Source organism: Hydractinia symbiolongicarpus, chromosome 11 (genome assembly GCF_029227915.1).
Source record: "Hydractinia symbiolongicarpus strain clone_291-10 chromosome 11, HSymV2.1, whole genome shotgun sequence".
NCBI classification, from domain to species: Eukaryota; Metazoa; Cnidaria; class Hydrozoa; order Anthoathecata; family Hydractiniidae; genus Hydractinia; species Hydractinia symbiolongicarpus.
Window position 1 is genome coordinate 24672563 of NC_079885.1, and position 18521 is coordinate 24691083.

At 33.0% G+C, this 18521-nt stretch overlaps 3 protein-coding genes and 1 non-coding gene across 4 annotated transcripts; 2 read left to right on the forward strand and 2 right to left on the reverse strand.

Annotated features, from left to right (window-relative positions):
- The first annotated feature begins 2330 nt into the window (after positions 1-2330).
- Positions 2331-7750, forward strand: LOC130614298 (cilia- and flagella-associated protein 418-like). Its single transcript, XM_057435725.1, has 5 exons — positions 2331-2611; positions 3012-3084; positions 4141-4271; positions 6393-6544; positions 6757-7750. The coding sequence occupies exons 1-5, from the start codon at positions 2346-2348 to the stop codon at positions 6858-6860; spliced, it is 726 nt and encodes a 241-aa protein (XP_057291708.1). The 5' UTR covers positions 2331-2345; the 3' UTR covers positions 6861-7750.
- A 927-nt stretch (positions 7751-8677) lies between these two features.
- On the reverse strand, positions 8678-8749 carry Trnag-ucc (transfer RNA glycine (anticodon UCC)). Its single transcript has one exon. It is a non-coding gene; the product is annotated as a tRNA-Gly (tRNA).
- Positions 8750-10198: 1449 nt separating this feature from the next.
- On the forward strand, positions 10199-12658 carry LOC130614299 (basic phospholipase A2 nigroxin B-like). Its single transcript, XM_057435726.1, has 3 exons — positions 10199-10304; positions 11498-11799; positions 12511-12658. Exons 2-3 carry the CDS (start codon positions 11505-11507, stop codon positions 12633-12635), a joined length of 420 nt encoding a protein of 139 aa, XP_057291709.1. The 5' UTR covers positions 10199-10304; positions 11498-11504; the 3' UTR covers positions 12636-12658.
- Positions 12586-17838, reverse strand: LOC130613583 (uncharacterized). The gene is made up of 8 exons (XM_057434907.1): positions 16441-17838; positions 15373-15498; positions 14622-14738; positions 14506-14567; positions 14368-14416; positions 13586-14106; positions 13369-13428; positions 12586-13286 (listed from the first exon to the last, which is right to left on the reverse strand). Exons 1-8 carry the CDS (start codon positions 17045-17047, stop codon positions 13089-13091), a joined length of 1740 nt encoding a protein of 579 aa, XP_057290890.1. The 5' UTR covers positions 17048-17838; the 3' UTR covers positions 12586-13088.
- Between the last annotated feature and the right edge of the window lie 683 nt (positions 17839-18521).

An 18521-nucleotide genomic window follows, 5' to 3' on the forward strand; every position in this document is an offset into this window, starting at 1 on the left:
ATGTATTTGTAAACGAAGTTCTGTTTTAATAGTTTGTTGAAGAAAGGGGTGATGTAATATGTTTTTACCTATTCAGTATTTTCTTATATAATAATACGGAGTGTTTGTGACGGTCATAGTGGATATTGTCATTTTCCTTTGATGTTGCCGAAATTTTCTTTCACGTTGCCAAAAAAAGTATGTCTCAATTTTGTCCTCAAATTTTATGACGTTATGGCGTGACGTCAATAACACTACTTTACATCAATAATTATTTCATGGCTTTTATGGCTTCATTAAGTTAATAATTATTACCTTAATGAAGCCATTACAGTGCACTTAAAATTTTGAGGCCAAATAACTTGGAAACGAGGTGGTGACGTCAATGATTTTTTACTGCGTGGATAACTAGGGACGACTCAGGACCAATTTGGGTAATTTCCCCAAACCTGGGTCCCCGAATATGTTTCATAATAAACGGATTGATGACGTCATCAAAAACATTTAAAACCACAATATTTCTTTAACCGTTTGTCAAAAGTACATGGTCATATACATTTTTTGATCAACGTTTCAAGATCTATAGCTATAAATTTTTTTGTGTTTTTACGGGTCTTTGCTGACATCAGCAAAGTTTTTAAACCCTTATTTCTCCTGGGGCGTTTGTTGAAAACAAATGATCTTATACATTATTGTGATCAGCTTTTCAACCTCTACACATTACAGGCAACAGTAAACTAAATTTCACCATTTTTTTTGCATCTCTACTGCTGATGTCAGCAAAAAATCTGAAACATCCTTTTTTTTTAATTGTCTGTCTGACTCAGCCCTTGAAATTAGAATTTTTTTACGTCGGCAATAAAACTGCCGACGTGAGATACATTTCAACTGATTTGCGTCGGCAATTTTTTTTTAGTGAAATTTTTTAGCTGGCAATAACTTTCGTCATTCACGTTTTAATAGAGGTAGACCTCTCATAATTTTGATGCATTGATCTCCTCAGACAGTGAAAAACAGGAATTGCCATCAACTTCCAGATGGTGAACTTTGTTAGTTTAGTCCACTGCCAACTGGCTTTTTATGTTTCGAGATAAATTCCAAGGTTAGAGCATCATTAGGTTGTATATCGCAGAAGTCGCCAGTGACATGCTTCAAAAATGCTTGTCAGCGGCACAGTTTAACATGAAGCAAAACTGTACAGGAGACTCAATTGTTAGAGTCTTCGCAGAACATCTCTTCTCACAAAACCAAGGGCAGGGCTGACTTATTGCCTGCTGTGTCTTGTGGGAGAAAGAACTTCTGGACTTCTTTTTAATACGATGTACAATTTTTTCGATTATTATTACTAAACATATTTGATTTCTCTTTCCTCTTTTAAAAGGGTTTTTTAAAATTTATTCAACATTTTTTTTTCTTTTTACATCACAAGAACATTCGTCCGAAAGCTGTATTAAGGTACACGACACCTAACCTCTCCCATGTTCTGGTTATATTTAACTTGCATGGGTGCGCACTTTTCTCGCAGTATTCTCTGTGATGATGAAGGTCGGACTGACTTGTGGCATGGTTCCAAATGGTCTTCCGTCTTTCGTTCGAGTCTCAGTGTAATACACCAGCCAAGCATAAGAGTGTCAGCATGAAGGAAAGGGGCCGCAACTTTAATGTTCTCTATACCTTACGTTCTTCATAATAACACCCACCATTTTTAATTTTGACATTTATAAGCTTTTTGATTTGAGTGAAAGAAGCTCAAACAAAACCAAAATTATTGTTATTTAAAAATTTCACAACAAAATTATGTCGGCAATTTTTTTGCCAACGCAACAGCGGTATCTTCGTATTTTACGTCAGCAATTACGGCGGCAGTGCCGAATGCTGACGCTAATTTTAAGGGCTGCTGACTAAGTGGAGTTCTCCACGGGTCTTATCGACTAGTAATTTAATAATATTTTGTTATCCAGGTTACCATTTGTACTAGCAATTGTTTCTCAAGGTATGTCATAATTTTGGATAATACACAATTTACAGTTTTAGTTAACCATTATTTAAATAAATCTCACTTTTGTTACAATGCTCTTATTGAGAATTGAAAAAAAGGAAGAAACTGTTTTAATTTAAGAAGGCTCTAGCTTAAAGAAAAGTGATATAATCTTTTTTTTTTGACAAGTTTTGAAAAGAAAACAACAATTGCATAACAATTGCTTCACATATGTTTTAAGTAGGGTTTTCAGCATTAACAACGAGGGTGCCAACTCTCTGTATGTTATGATGCTCAGGGTTTAAAATAGTGCTTTCAATTTCATTGACTTGGCCACAAAAATGGCAACCTATAAAGTATTACAGAATCGTGTGACTTAATTAACTACATGTTTATCAATCAAATTGTATCAAATGAAGCCTGTTTGAAAACTCCATGTCAACAGTCTTTTGACAAAGCTTTTTATGATACCATTACAGTATATAGCCGACATTTAAATTACAGTAAATTACAAGCTTTCCTTCTTATAAACAAGATGGGTGATATTGATGATCTTCTTGATGAGGTAGAGTCAAAGTTTTGTTCAGATGGTCAATCCAGCACTAGTAAAGTTAAATCAATAAAGCCAAAGAAATCCTCAACATCCTCAAATATGTAAGTTCAGTTATTAATAACTTATCAATATATATACTACATGCGTAATATGTATTTATTTAAATGTCAAATGTTCCATAATAAAAACATTTGTATATATAATAAGACTGGACATTAAAATGGCTATAGCTGCTGCAAATACGTAAGGCTGGTCAGGATTTTTTTTTATATTTATATATAAAATATTATTTTATATTTGTAAGTTAGAAACATTTTTTCAAAGTGTATCTACCAAGCACTCCAATTTTTCTTTTAATTCAAGGGTAAGGCATTTTGAATATATAAAGTAAAATATTTATTAATAAATATTTATAAATAAAATTTATATTCTTCCACTTTTCTTTAACATCTGATATTTAAACTAGTAGTGTTTCTTAAATATGTTTAAATTTTATTTTAGAAATGCGGATAATCTTGATGATATTATAAATGACATTATTGAGGATGATGGTCTGGAAGCAGTTTTGAAAAGGGTATGATTTTTTTAGTCTGTTAATATAGTGTTATGCAGTATTTACTAGTGTTAATTTGGCTAAAAAAATATAACATATATTTAAGCCCTGGGAACACAATGCAGTAATTCTCTTTCTTATAGTTTTATTACTTTTGTCAAAGAAATTTGATATATCCATCAACCCCTCTGTAAAAATTAAGTCAGAGAAAACACATTTCAACATTTTCCACAACTTCGCATATTTTTACAACCACGTGTGAACTTACTTGCTTGCAACCACTCATAGTTTGTTTGGAAAAAAAATATTTCTATAAATGTTTTATTAAAAATATTTTTTTAATAATAAAAATATTATTCTCATTCAATTGTATTTAGAATTAAAATTTTGGAGAATTTGTTTTATCATTAAAAAACTCCAAATATTTAACTTTGCTAAAAATGGTCTTACAGTGCCCTAATACTTTTCTTCTTTTGTTTCCAAATTTCTAATGAGCCATGCACAAATACTCTTTTGTGCTTAATTGTAGGGGGGGGGGGTGAATAAGCAGAGGGGAGGGGGTACTCCTGGGAAAATTTTGGGGGAGGGGTCATAATAAATTGACCTAAGTGGTTATTACGAAATTTTCTGTAAAATGGGGGGGGGGATAAAATGACTAACTATAAATAAACTAACACTAGTGTAACAACTAAAAATAAAGATAACAATGCTTTTGACATGTTTAAGGAATAAACTGTGGTGACATTTTGTTGATATTTGTCATTTTTAACCTGTAAATAGTATTTGTTCTTGAGATTTGTTCCAAAAGAGAGTTGTGTTTTGATTATAAGAAAAGATGCTGCTTTGTGATATCCAAAAAACTTATTATGGAGGGGGGGGGGGGGGGGTGATAATAAAATGAGGAGGTGGGTCTCATTCTCAAATTTAATAAAAGAGGGGTCATTATAAAATGATTTTAGGGGTGAAAAATTCGAAAAAGTGCAATTTGACCCCTCTACAATTAAGCACAAAAGCACAAAAGAGTAAACTTGTCTGTACCTACTGCATTAAATAGTTTAAATATTTTAATAATTTTAGAATCGAAGCGATTCAGCATTATCTTCCAACAATAGTTTAAACTGTAGTGTTGATTCAAAGTTAAAATGTGTCAGTATTTACATTGGTGGTTCAACAAAACGTTTCGGGGCTGCTTCTGGTGCACATCAAAAGTAAGTGTTTTTCTAAATAGTAAATACACAGTTGCGTTATTATTTGTTTAAATCTTGATTTAATAATAGTATGTGCTATACATATAAGAAATAAAATTGCACTGAAAGCAAATTGGAACAGAAAAGTTTTTCGTTTTTTCTTATTTTACAAATTTTTTGTCAATAAAACAATGTGCAATAAAAATAATTATTTTCAGGAAACATTTTTGTGAAGGTACAATTGCTGAATTTTAGATAACTGGAAGGGAATTGATTAAGATATTGTTGCAAACCGTTGATATATTTTTCAGACAAACATAACTAATCAAAAAGCCAGTCATGTATTTTCAGCAAGCAATCCAAAAAACTTATAAATCATGCTTCATGAAAGTTTATCTGGCAAAAACTTTCCAGTTTTTTTTCGCGAAAGTTTTCATCACAAAAATTATTACTTTTTGAATTTACTAATGTTTACCTAAAAAAAAAATTTACAAGTAAAAGCCTATTGCAAGGTTTGGCCATCCTTGTCTACAACTCTTTGGAGTGGAAAAGGGAAGTTTCATCTGTTGTGGACTTGTGCACATTTTCTAGTAAAGAAAGTTGTGGATATTCCGAAGGAAAAACTTTAGTCATTTTTATTTAACAGAGCACCTCGTTTAAATAATTATTTGAGAAAAATTTTTGTAATTGGAACAGAAGATTCAAATTAATAATTTGAGGAAACATTTCTGTTATTGAAACAGAAGATTAAAATTAATTATTTAAGGAAACATTTCTGTAAATGGAACAGAAGATTCAAATTAATTATTTGAGGAAACATTTCTGTTATTGAAACAGAAGATTCAAATTAATTTTTTGAGGAAACATTTTTGTAAATGGAACAGAAGATTCAAATTAACTATTTGAGGAAACATTTCTTTTATTTAAACAGAAGGTTCAAATTAATTATTTGAGGAAACATTTCTGTTATTGAAACAGAAGATTCAAATTAATTTTTTGAGGAAACATTTCTGTAATTGGAACAGAAGATTTAATTTAATTATTTGAGGAAACATTTCTGTTATTTAAACAGAAGATTCAAATTAACTATTTGAGGAAACATTTCTGTTATTGAAACAGAAGATTAAAATTAATTATTTGAGGAAACATTTCTGGAAATGGAACATCATCATCATCGTCAGTTTAACCTTCGTTTTCCATGCTAGCATGGGTTGGACGGGGTATATTAATGACCCTCTTCCAATCTGATCTAGACTGTGTTAAATCTAAACCCAACTTCCTCTGTATCAAGTCTGTCCTTATAACCTCCTGCCAAGTCTTTCTTGGTCTGCCTCTGGGCTGTGCCCCAGGAACTATCAAGTTTCTACACATTTTTACCTCATTTAAATTATAACAGAAGATTCAAATTAATTATTTGAGGAAACAATTCTATAAATGAAAGATAGCATTACACAAATGTTTGACAAGGTTTAATGGGGCGTCTGAAAAGGTTCAATCCAGCTTTGTGATAAAAGATGACACACAGTGGAGTGGAATACCAATAAAGCAAATATTTTTTAAGACGTCTCCGCACAATGAAAACCGTATGCTTTGCTTTGAATCTATCTTTATATTCTTATCTTTTGAAATTAAAACATTCGAAATTTATGCAATTGTTTTTTATGTTTTCTTTGCTTCATCGAAGCGTTTATATTTTTTATTAAAGAAACGAGAGAAAGCTAAACAATAAGATGCTGCTTTGCGTTTTGTTTTGATCAAGTTCCATTAATTTTTTAAAAAATTAATCGTCCCTAAAAAATGTTTCCATTTCTTGTATCCACAACAGTTTCAACCACAAAATATTTCACCTCCTTAATTTGTTTTACGACCTAACGTTTTGAGGTCTTTATTGTTCATTTAACATGAGCTTTTTTACTGAAAGCTGTGGTGGGCACGCAACTGATTTTAATTTTATTAAAATTGCTAAATATAACTAATAAAAATTACTATTAAATTTTGCAAAAATATCTTGTGCTTATATTTTTCCCCGTAAGGTATTGCAAAGAACGAACGTTTTATTGAGAAACAATACATGCTAATTAATAATTATTTAATTATTCCATATGAAACAGGCTCAAATTATTTGAAACAATTTTCTTTCAGTCCATGCGACAGACTGCATTGCACATCATGTGATAATAAGATTGTAACATTTGATGATTTCAAATGGGCGGAAGCGGACTGCAATTATCTGGTATTTCGGAATAACTATCCAGACTTCAGTAGATTAAAATCTAAACTTCTACCGCGAAAAGGTAAGTTGTACTTGTGTTTTTTTGTTGGAAGTGAGAATTGTTAATCTTGTTGCAATAGAAAATTTTTTCGAGAGTCAACAATTGTGTTGGAGATTACTCTCAGATGATATAGTTAATTTTCTTCATCTAAGTCTTATATCGTTTTAAATCAAATTTTTTATTCGCGAAGACTGAAATAAAATGAAATAGATTATGTGCTTTTATGGTTTTAGGTTTTCGTTCCTATTGCTGTCAATGTAGCTGGTTGTCCGTAAAAGATTTACTTGAATTGAGATCATACAAGCCTGATTTTAAGTGGGTTTGTAGAAAACATTAGACATTTTTGTCTACTCTGTACATATTTTGCATGTTATATTTATCGTGTAGTATACTGTAAAATTTTTTAGATATATACTGTAGATTTTTAGCAGTTTATTAAAGGAGTAAAAAGTGAAACTACGATTTAGGGTTATTTTCAGTGTTTTAGACCGTCTATATAAAAAAGTGACCGAAAAAAACGTTAATGGAAAAATTTGTAGAAGGTGGCATTAAAATTAATTGAAGGAAACAAATCTTGTTTTGAAAATTTAACTTCGCGTTAAAAATAAGAGGAAAATTTGACCTTAGTCGCGCTAAAATAGAGGGTGGGGGAATACCATTTTTTTAAGTTGTTTTTTATATTACTTTTATCTCTTTTTTTGCATTGATTTTCGTTTTTCCTTGGGCTTATTTACTTTTGTTACGACTGCTTGTGCCATTTTATTAAGTAAACTTTGATTCGAACTCGAGGAAATAAAGAAAAAGAAAGTAACATGTTCCCTAAATTATCTGGTTCGCAATCTAATAAGAGACAAATCCGACCTTAGTTGCATTAAATTAGAGGAAAAACAAAAGTAAATTTAGAGAAATGACGCCTTGGAGAAATAATGGTATAAAGCTTTGCTAGAACTTTCGTCTTCGCAAAGGCCAGTATCACGTGGTACAACTTTCTCTGGAGTTTTTGATTAACACCGGTCGTGTAATGGAAGAAATTATAATTTTTACATCACAAAAATCATCCTTTACTTTAATGTTTCCCTTAAACCATACTGGCTAACTTAAAAATATGAACCTGTGATTGATTTACAAGTATCAGCCGATCTATGTATATTTATATTTATATTTTAATTTTAAATCCAATGTAAATCAGGATCCAAAGCTGTTATTGATCATAAAACTATATAAATACTTTACGTTGTTGTTGTTCACCCTGGATATTCCCGTACCCTCTCTGAATTCTTTATTTTAACAAGGTTTTTGAACGAAATTTCTTTAGTTAAGAAAAAACTTTTACCTCATGTTGATGAGAAATTACAGGCATCACGATTGCGCCTTAAAATTATGGTTTAAAACGTTCTAAGTCAAAAAATCTCGAAAAATTGCAATTAATCTCTCAACCCAAAAACATGATGTAAGAAGAAGTTACTAAAAGAAACGATTGATCTGTTTAATCATATGGAAGAAGTCATGAAGCCAATCTTACTCATCTCAGCGCCTGTGCCAATGTATAGCTAATCCTCGATACAAAAGGTTTAGGATATCAACATGATAATACTTGTCCTATTTCAGGCACTTTGCCAAGAAGTGATGTTTTTTATAAGGTTATTATGTGTTGTTTAATCAATTTTTAATTGTCTATATATACGCATGCTCTGTGTATGAGATCAACAATGCTTCCAGCTCGTTTCCCTTCCACAGCGATTCTCAATTTCCACAAAGTTAGGACTGACAAACTAGATCTGATCGAAATTGCCAACGCATTTGTTCAATCGGTCGACAACAGAAAGCGAGTATTCGGAAAATTTACAAAGGAGGGCTGGTAGTTGTCATTTTACTATAGCCTTTCTCTGCATGATATTTATTTTGCCTTCTATGTTAATATTGCTTATTTTGAAAATATTTCTTACATAAAATTTGGCGTTTTTATATTTATATATATAATCTCCTGCATTTTGTGAAGGCCTGGAGCGCAATATTTCGGAATTTGAATTAGCCAATCTAGGGCCCGAAAGTTAAAACATTTTCTTAGACCGTCGCCTGGTGGGGCCTCCTTTGATATTAAATTAATTAGGTCTTTCTTTATAAACGACCCGAATTAAAAAAAAATAAAAATTATGCGTCAGCCGGGAATCGAACCCGGATCTATTGCTTGGAAGGCAACAATGCTAACCTTTACACCACCGACGCTTGTTGTAAAAAGAAAAAAAAGTAAATATAACCGGCATTCATAAATCAGTTCTTTGTTTCCGCAGTAAAGAGTGTTTTTATGAGCATTATCTTTATGAGCATTTATAATAAGTTAGTATTATCAGCAAATAGAATAAAAGTGTCGATGTATAAGGCAAATCATTAACATATATTGAGAATATATGCTATTTTTAGTGGTTATTTTGTAAAAATTGTTAAGAAAATGGTGGAGAGGAAAAGAACGCAATGTAAAAACAAGAGGTTGTCATCAATTACAGACTTTTTAAACATGTTTAATTTTATCAAGCGTAACGATCAATAAAGTAAAGAAGTGAGCCGGACGGCGCCATTGGAACAATGCTGGTGCGTGCGAACGCGAATAGCGGGCACGAACCAGCGATTTTACGGAATGTGATCCATCAATAACGAAGTATCCAATTAGCTAAGCCAGCCCGTTGTAAATATGTAAAACACTTGGTTTTATAATTTTTAATGACCTGGTTTCTACATGGTGCAATGAAAATAACATCAGTATATTCGTATCTTCAAAACGATGTTCTGTTGTGCTACAACTTGTAATATAAAGTCCCTGGAAATAAGCACACCCAGAAGTACTTTCTTCCTTTTTGCGGTGACACCGGCCTCAAGTACTTTCTATGAGCGGTGAAACGTAATTATTTAAACGAGGACATAAATATACCCTCGGGTGCTTAATACAAGGGGGGGGGGGGGCGGTCTTAATAGCTGGGGGGTCGGAATTTTTTTGGAGAAACAATAAGCAAGGGGGTGGGTTAATAAACAGGGAGGTCAGAATTTTTTGTGGCTTCCTTTCAAATCATATTCGCCCATACGACAAAATTATGTGATACAAAGTAGATACAAATGCAGTGCGTAACAATAAATCAATTATGGTAAGTAAATACCAGCAAACACAAAATGCATGGACGTTGAAAACAAAAAATAACTTCCCCAAAAAATTTTTGGAACATCAGGAGCTTATTCATTGGACGAAATTAAGCGGGGGGGGGGGGGGGGGGGGGCATAATAAGGTGTGGTTGTTGGGTGGGAAAAAATCAGAAAATTAATAAGCGTCCCCCCCTTTGTATTAAGCACCCAAGAGTAATTGGTTTAAAAGTTGACGAAGGGAATTTGTCCGCTGTTTGACTCTATTATCCTCTTCTTTACTTTGACAAGAAACAACGAAAAATTTCACAAAGCTACGTTATTCGGACCAACATTGTTATCATAAACAATCACACACGTATCTCGTGTCTCCATCGTTGTTTGTCAGTTGCTATTTCTTCTCGCGAAAGCTGAAACCGACTATTTAAAAGTGGAGAGAAACAAGGGTAATGTATGCTTAATAAACAATTGACATTGTATCTTAACTCCCCCCTTCTTGTTTACACAATACAATAACAGCGCACAAGAACAGGGATTGTATCCAGGGGGTTCGTTAGAAGTAAATAATTACATCCACGAGCGTGAAGTATACACGCTTTATGTGACAAGCATATCGAACGTCAAAAAGAGAAGAGTCATTGTTTTTAGAAGGGTGATAATTTTTATTTTACTCACATTTTATTAATTTATTTATTTCTTCCCTATTTCTTTTTTTAAAATTTTCACATCAAATATATCATATTCAATTCGTTTTAAATCAGACGCATTTTTACCGTTAATTTAATGTGTTTTTGTTACATTTCGTCAATCTTGGGTGTCGCTGAAAGTAGTAGGTATCGTTGAAAGTAAAAAGCTCTCTCCCGTTCTTTAAACTAGGAGAAATCTTGTACAAACTTCAACATTTTTTAACAAGATTTTATTTTTAACAGTTAACAACGTGTTGGCTTTAACATTTTAACGAATTATTAACAATATCGCAGAATGCTGGAATTCAAACTTAGTAGTCGCTAAGACCTTCTATGATCCTAGCTAAGACTAAACAAAATCTCTCGATACTTTTTGAAGTCGCTTTACTAATAGTTTAATTCGATCTATCTTGATTAAAATAAGTAAAAAGACTAGCTATATAGCCCAAATTAATAAGCTTGCCGTCACATACATGTCCTACTAACAAACTTTAGAATACACAAATACAGTTGTGCAAATATTAAAATATTTGTTCATGCAACATATACGAAATTTCATTCGTGAAAACAAGGTTTTTTTATGAGTGAGACCATTAATATAAGAGGATTGTTTGTATAAAAAGAAGATGTGTCTAAGAAAATAATGACATCGTCATTGCAGCCTTAGGTGTTGATGTGTTTTGGTTTATGTTGAATAAGTTGCAAGAAGGAAAAATCCACTTCCCGCGTTTCCTGCGAAATTACTAAAACGCGCTTTTGCTGTGTTTTTAAAAACCCAGTGTTGCGCGCTGTAGGCACTCTTAACTGAACGCGGGAAGTGTTATAAAAGCGCGTCTGTGTCTCACTCTGATCATAAGTTTTCTGAGTTTCATACAAGAGATCGAGGGAGTGATGGTTATTCTATAGTCAATTATACATCAAATTGCATTTCTTTAAAGGATAAATAAATGAAAATGGAGAGCAAAAACGAGAACGATAAATGGAATTATTAAGGAAACGAATTTGTAGTGGGAAAAAACATGTTTCACGATAGTTCTATAATTCAAAACAAATCAAAATAATAAAAAAATAAATAAAAAAAAAATATTGATCTGAGAAAAAATTAATACCATTTCCTCGTTTTTTATGTGGTATTCACCACACCATTGTGATTTTTTAGACAAAGTATGATGCTGGGAGGTGTATTTAGTCTTCTTTCCATCATTTTTCTCTTCTCTCCGACAAATGGTGGACTGAATCAACTTTGTGAACTTATTGATTTCTATGACAAAGCAAAGCATACTGCTGAGTGTATTACCTACGATAATTATGGATGCTGGTGCGGTTCAGGTGGGTCGGGTAAACCAGTAGATGCAACAGATAGATGCTGCCAAAGACATGATTTTTGTTATGACAGAATACTTCAAAAGAATGAATGTAGTCCGTATCTACATCAATATGAGCACAGCAATGGAACGTGTTGTAAGTCTTGATGGATCATATTTTGAAAGCTTTATTTTTGCATATCTATCCAGTGATTGAAATTTCGTTCTTTACTAATTCTTCGGAAACATATAACATCTAAAATAAACAAAAAATATTTCCTTGTTTAGTGTAGTTAAGGGACAAAAGAAAGCGAGTTTTAACTGGAAAAATCTAATCTGTATGCAATGCAAGTTTTCGTTTAAATATGGAAGACTTTTGTGTTTGACTTACTGTTGACACTGTTTCAAATCACCTCGTGCATAACAATAATGCATTGTGTTGTCATGCCGCTACATCAGCAAACGGTGTCACTCTTTCTTGTGACTTTGATAGTCCAATATGTTAATTGTAATGAATATTCTCCTCTTACTTCCACTTCCTTGTTATTCAGTTGTATTTGTTTCTGGATAAATTTAAAGTGCTCAGTACTGCAAAAAAGAGGAGATAGGGTGGCTAAATTCTCAATGAAAATAAGTTATTAGGTAGATAGCAAATTAAAAATTAGTAGGCGATTTGATCAGGAAAAATAAGATAGAGCAAAGTAAATAACAAAAAGTACAATAGCAGTAGAAACAATAAGAAAAACTCGACTTTCTAAAATCTCTTATCGAACACATAAACAAATTCAAAATTAATCATTATTTCTTTATTTCGGATTATTTCTTTTATTTCTTCTAATATATTTAACATATTTTTATTTATTTTTAGATGACCCTGCAGGCACCTGCCCATACAATACATGCGAATGCGACCGCAAACTTGCTATGTGTCTCAGTAAAAGTCCTTACGAATGGAGATACTGGGGACATCGTTTATGGCCAGGAAATTGTTGAAAAAATAATGTTATTTGAAAATATTATCATTGTTTTTATTTTCTCCGTTCGGATATTAATGATCAAATGGATGTTTCTTTGTGTACTAGTCCCTTCTTATGACAACAACAACTACGAAGATAGCTCAATAATTTATGTTATGTTCATGGGCGCTATTTTCACTATATCAGGCACTGGTTCAGCATCAATACACATATAGCGCTTCGTATATTTCTATTAGTGAATACCCATCTCACAATTCTTCTATGAATTAATTAATGCGCTTAAACTGTTTTTCTTTGTGACAGTGATCTTTTCGTTATTATGTATCTCAACAATTTTCAACCTGCGCTCACTGTGCGTTCTTGTTCTTGCACCACAGCATAATCAGAATGTCCTGTTGTTATTCTTTTTCCTGCAAATGCTAGCTGGTAAAGCTATGCACATCACATATTCAAAATCAGACGGAAACCACTACAGAGGTTGGAACACTCTTTCTAGCTGCACCTCCATAGGTCTCATCACGTGGTACTCGTAATGAACAGGATCAGTACGTGACCTGGCACTTCCGGTTCCAAATGGGTATGAGTCCGTGAGAGGATAGATATCCAGCACATCGATACCAGCTTTGCAGAATTCATTTGTAGCATATGCATTGTACAGTTGGACACGCTAAAAACAAACGTATCAAAATAGCTTGTACTAACGTAATAACATTCTGTCACAACGCTTGTTATCTTAATAGCTATGTAACGTCAATACGACGTTGAATCAACGTTGACGTGCCCTGTGGGTTAACTGTGTAAATATAAAACTACACCAAAGTTAAAAAAAAGTTAAAATAAATGCCAGAGTAGATACTGCGAGGTCGCAATTGATTTGATTAAAGGATCAACGTGCGTAGGGAATTTATTTCATTTACAATACCTTTCTTGTACATGAGTAGAATAAGAGACCTGATATCGACCTACCTGTGACGTCATGAACCTTCTAGAATGCAGGTTCGGCATCGAATATTTATGTCGATTTAACGAAGTCGTCGTCCGCCATATTATTTTACATTTGATCTGATCTTTTAAATTAACGACTTCCTTTATTAACTTTTTAAAGTTTGTGAAATTTGTGGCTTCGGTAAAATGCAGACCGTAGTTTAAAAGAATCGCACTTTTTGAGTCCATAGAAGGATTTAAAACAGCTTGTTGTAATTCCTTTATCACTTTTCCAGCATCAAAGTCTAGATCGTTCCACAATTTTTTCTCAACCGTACTATTACGTCGAACGTATCTCTTAAGAGTGAGATTGTAGTTTTCCAGGCTGTAAATCCAGTTGTATGAATACATACAATTTTTGAATATCTGTTTACAAATTCTGTTTCGTTTAATACTATGATAGAACTGTGATGAAACGGAGTCGCCAAATATCCATAAAATTCCTTCCTTGTGTCTGGGATAGCGAGGTATTGCTGCACCTTTGAAACAAAATAGAACTTTGCCTAAGCATTTTTTTAAAATGTAGGAAATACTAAAAAATAACATGGCTTGTATGAATCTGTCAAAAAATCCCTGGGAAGAAACTTGTGAATTTTTATGTTAGCTGAAGTAATGCATACAGTCATGGTAAACAACCAATCTCGTCTCCAGGGCTTCTTACGGTTTTTTTTTTATTTAGACTTCGTCCAAAAATAAACAAACAAGCTCTGGGGACGAAGTTGGGTGAACAACCATTTCCGTCCACAGAGCTTTTTAAAACAAACCTCGAAAAATTGTAAACAACGGCATATTAATTTGCAAAATATTAAGCAGCTGTAAAAATACAAAAATTTGGTGTGAGAGAACATATTTTCCTATCTCTTCCATCCGAAGCTACGATTGCACTGTCTTGTTTTTATTACGCATAAAATCATTCTGCATCTTGTATCCATCATTTTCATTACCATCAAGACACACAGAGAAACTACACAACACTCAGACAAGCTACGTAATTCAACCTATTAGATTATGTACTCACCAAAACACAGTGGTTGCCATGTTGTTTTATTCAACCATCCACCAAAACCATTCCATAAATACTTACAACTACTTACTTCATCTGCAGCACACATTTCGTCCATTAAAAATGATGTTTCTAAGTGAAAAAAACAATTATTCAGAATGTCTACTTACTTATTGCATTTCATTGCTGGTCGTGAAGTTTCGTCACAAAGTCTTGCAAGCAAGGTTGAGTTTATTTAGTACGAAAGTCATTAGTATGTGTAGACTATCTATGTTTAGACTAGCTACAATGAGTCAGCTAGTCTACAATAAACAGGTGACGAGCGACGAGCCAACCTCGTCATGTTTTATCTCACTGTTAAAACTATGTGAGAACAGCCAAATTAATTAAAAGAGGCAATTTAATAAGAACTGTGTATAAGGATTTGTTTTTAATAATTTTCTCAAAACAGAGGTTATAGCGTTAGATTACACTAACACAACATTTTATAATACAGTCCAACTGTAGGGACAAGTTATGTCCGACTTATCGAAGAAAATTTCACCTCGTTTGAATTTTCATTTTTTGTTGAGTTGATTATCTACTATCGCATATTACCTTGTCGTAAGTGTTGTAACTCATAAAACAAATATATTCATTTTTAAAACCATGAAAAACAAACTGTCCTGCCTCAACCGTGTCGACGGCCCTCACACATCACATGGATGTCGGTGATCCTCTGCTCAAAATCCCTAGTCAGCAAATTTTAATATAGTTAAATGCATACCTTTTGCTAACAATCTGTTTGAAGGAACGTAAAAGTTGATCTCTGTTCCAGACCAAAGTGTTTTGTTGATATACGGCATATCGTGGAATAATATACCATGTTTTTGTTCTTTTCCTTGAACATTGCCTTAAAAAAATTGAATGCATATTATATTAAAAAAACATTGATAGTTGGTTCTCTTTTCGTATATCCATGTTCGACATTCATGTAACTCATTGAAAGGAAAATAATCATCCCGTTTCGCCAGCCCTTCAAAATAGACTTAAACGATGAAACACAAAGTTCAATGGATGCCTTGGTAGCATTGGTTTTTGCGATATTTTATTCAGAAATGTTTACAAAAAACTCAAGACGGTTTAATAGACCTTTGACGCGTGATTTCGTCTGGAGATAGTTATAAAAACAGTTACCAATATGGTTCAATCAACGCCTGGAGCGAATTTTAAACTCGTTGATACCTTTTGCTTACAAAGTGTGTATTGTAGATCTTATCTATATTATAATACCCGTATACGTCTATCCGTCTGTCTGTCTGTCACGCAAAATGGTAGCTTAGCTGCGACAGGCGAACCCGTGGATTTTTCCACGGGCTAACGACTAGTGTATCATATAATGACTATTTCTTACGACAGATTCTAATCACATGTAGAGAACTTATATACAATTTTAAAGTTTAAAGAAAGGTTCTTATTTAAGGGTGCTTAAAAAAAAAATGACTTTTTACAATCAGATATTTTCATGCGTGAAATATGCAGAACAAATCACAACACCATAAAAAGAATTGAGTTCAACTTTGTTTTTCCCGCCAAACTTGTCATGCTTTGCATCTTTTTACAATTTTGCACCTCATTCTCGTCCCCAGAACCCTTTAAAGTTTATCTTAAAGCGCTCTGGGTACGAGGTAAATTGCAACGTTTATACCATTTTGCAGTAACATTAGTTTTTAAATGTTTTTAATTAATTAGTTCTATTTTTTTCAAGTTTACACTCCACAACTTGGTTTTAGCGCCAACACAAAATCTTCCCATTAAAAAAAGTGTTTAAATCAAGCTGATTTCAAATAGAGACCTTTTCTAAACCAATCATCTGGCGGTTCTTTTATACCATCGCACAATGTGTATTCCAAACTAATATCAAGTTTGTAGGAACCACTTAAAAGAGGAAAAAATTTGAATTCGTAAGAACCATTTCCTAAATCGGTTTTTAAAACTGGAACGGACGAACTTCCTCTAACATACACTCTCCAATAATCTCCTCCATAGAGTTTAATAGTGCCATTAGTAAACTGTGTTTGCAATACTACCCTGCTAAACTCTCCAACAGGGTTGATATTCCAGATTGATATAAAACTTTTATCTGAACAAGTTCGTTCTAATTTTTTCATCCATGGTATAGCGTTTTGCTTTTTCCAAGTCATGTTACAGCCATTATGAATTCGTGTAAAGTTAGTCCTCGAATTTATGAATTCTGTCCAATCAGTTATGAACTGTAATTTCGCAGTCATAGCATCGCGCTTTGACAAAGTTTTATGTTGTCCAGTGTAGGTTGGAAGATAAAATTGCGTATTCAAAAAGTTACCACGACTGATCAAAATTCTGTATGATAAACCTACAAAAACACCGATTAGTATAATGGCAGCTTTCCTGCGAAGTAAATCTCTTTTTAAACACAGCATTTGAGCTCGTTTAAAACTAAACTATTTAAAAAATACTAATGCACTACTTTCCCACCATCTTTAAAAAATATCATGCTCAATTATACCTTTATTTTTTGAGCTTTAGATTATCACACGCATCGACGATTTGGCGGTATCTTATGCATACTGAGCAGCCATATTTTTTTCTAAAGCTTCACTCATGCAAAAACCCGTTTAATTTTTACACAACGGATAATGCTACTCCCACCAGTGCAAATTTTTATTAAGAACAACAATTTGCGTCACCGAACTCAACATTCATAGTTCTAAACCTTTAACGTATTTATTATTAATATTATGGGGATAATTTTATGGTATCGCTTGGGAAAAAATATGCTTCTAAAATGTATAACTAAATCCCATACTTTAAAACAACAAAACAGAAAAGAAGGCAAAAGCTGTGTGATTGCTCTATAACAGAGAATCTGATTTATTTTAAGTTGCAAAGAGAAACAATGAATTTTTTGAATATATTTATTTACTGATTTGTCGTGCGTTTTTCGCACCATTTTTTAAAACGGTGTTCTAATTTTTGCATATACACTAAATTTAAATGAGTTGATCATTTCTCTAAGTCTTCATTCACGTCCAAGTAATGACGAGACGTAGAGCTGGCCTGACAGTTGATAGGACGATCGTGGAAACGGGATTTAACATTTGATTTTGTGTTACAAATATAAGAACTCAAATCATTTACTGATTCAGAATAATTAATAATATGAACTCTGTAAAGTCATGCAAAGTCAAATATGCGAAATGGTTGTCTATGGAGCATTCTCTTTTAATGTTTTTGTTCTTTTTTTGTTAATTCAATTCACACACTTTTCCCCCCGAATTACATGTTTTTTACAATTTTGATGTTTTGCCTTAAAGATCATATTCATTATTCCTGCATTGGTGTGTGTATAAATTTTGAAATTAACCCGACATGTAAAAATGCTGTTTTAGTGAAATTAACGCTTGTACTAACTAGCATCGGTTTTAAACAGAGATCAATTAGCACAAAATTAAGTTTCAGCTGAGGATTTCAAAAACAACATTCATTCTGTTCAAAACAGTTGAGAAATAGCAGTGGTACATGAAAAAAAGGTGTATTGTGACAATGTTGTGTAAGATAAATCAAAACATAACACTGAATTTTTTTTTCGGTCGTAAGATTACATCTTGTCAAAACTTTGATCCACGGAAGATAGATAGATAGATAGATGTGCATATTTTACATGGCTAGCCTCACAAATATCGAGGGATATACCCTGTCTATTATTTCCAGGAGGGGCCATGGCTTAGATGGAGAGTCCTAGAGTATTTAATGCTCATTTTGAGCGACGCAGACCCAATTAGGGCCCGCGCTCTACTAGACAACTCCCGGCAACATCCAACGGCCCACACAGTGTGCCATCTTCCCAATTTCCCTCACATGGCTTGGGTTAACCCGGGGCTATGGTAACATTCA

What these genes read in the sequence shown, in the direction of transcription:
- LOC130614298 (XM_057435725.1), top strand. Translation starts at nt 2,346, where the DNA reads ATGTTTATCAATCAAATTGTATCAAATGAAGCCTGTTTGAAAACTCCA. An exon ending in GCTTCTGGTGCACATCAAAA is followed by an intron (nt 4,272 to 6,392) that starts GTAAGTGTTTTT and finishes ATTTTCTTTCAG; the next exon opens with TCCATGCGACAGACTGCATT. An exon ending in TAAACTTCTACCGCGAAAAG is followed by an intron (nt 6,545 to 6,756) that starts GTAAGTTGTACT and finishes TTATGGTTTTAG; the next exon opens with GTTTTCGTTCCTATTGCTGT.
- LOC130613583 (XM_057434907.1), bottom strand. Translation starts at nt 17,047, where the DNA reads ATGCTGTGTTTAAAAAGAGATTTACTTCGCAGGAAAGCTGCCATTATA. An exon ending in GAAGGTTCATGACGTCACAG is followed by an intron (nt 13,429 to 13,585) that starts GTAGGTCGATAT and finishes ACTTTGGTGTAG; the next exon opens with TTTTATATTTACACAGTTAA. An exon ending in TGATTCAACGTCGTATTGAC is followed by an intron (nt 13,287 to 13,368) that starts GTTACATAGCTA and finishes GTTTGTTTTTAG; the next exon opens with CGTGTCCAACTGTACAATGC.
- LOC130614299 (XM_057435726.1), top strand. Translation starts at nt 11,505, where the DNA reads ATGATGCTGGGAGGTGTATTTAGTCTTCTTTCCATCATTTTTCTCTTC. An exon ending in GCACAGCAATGGAACGTGTT is followed by an intron (nt 11,800 to 12,510) that starts GTAAGTCTTGAT and finishes ATTTATTTTTAG; the next exon opens with ATGACCCTGCAGGCACCTGC.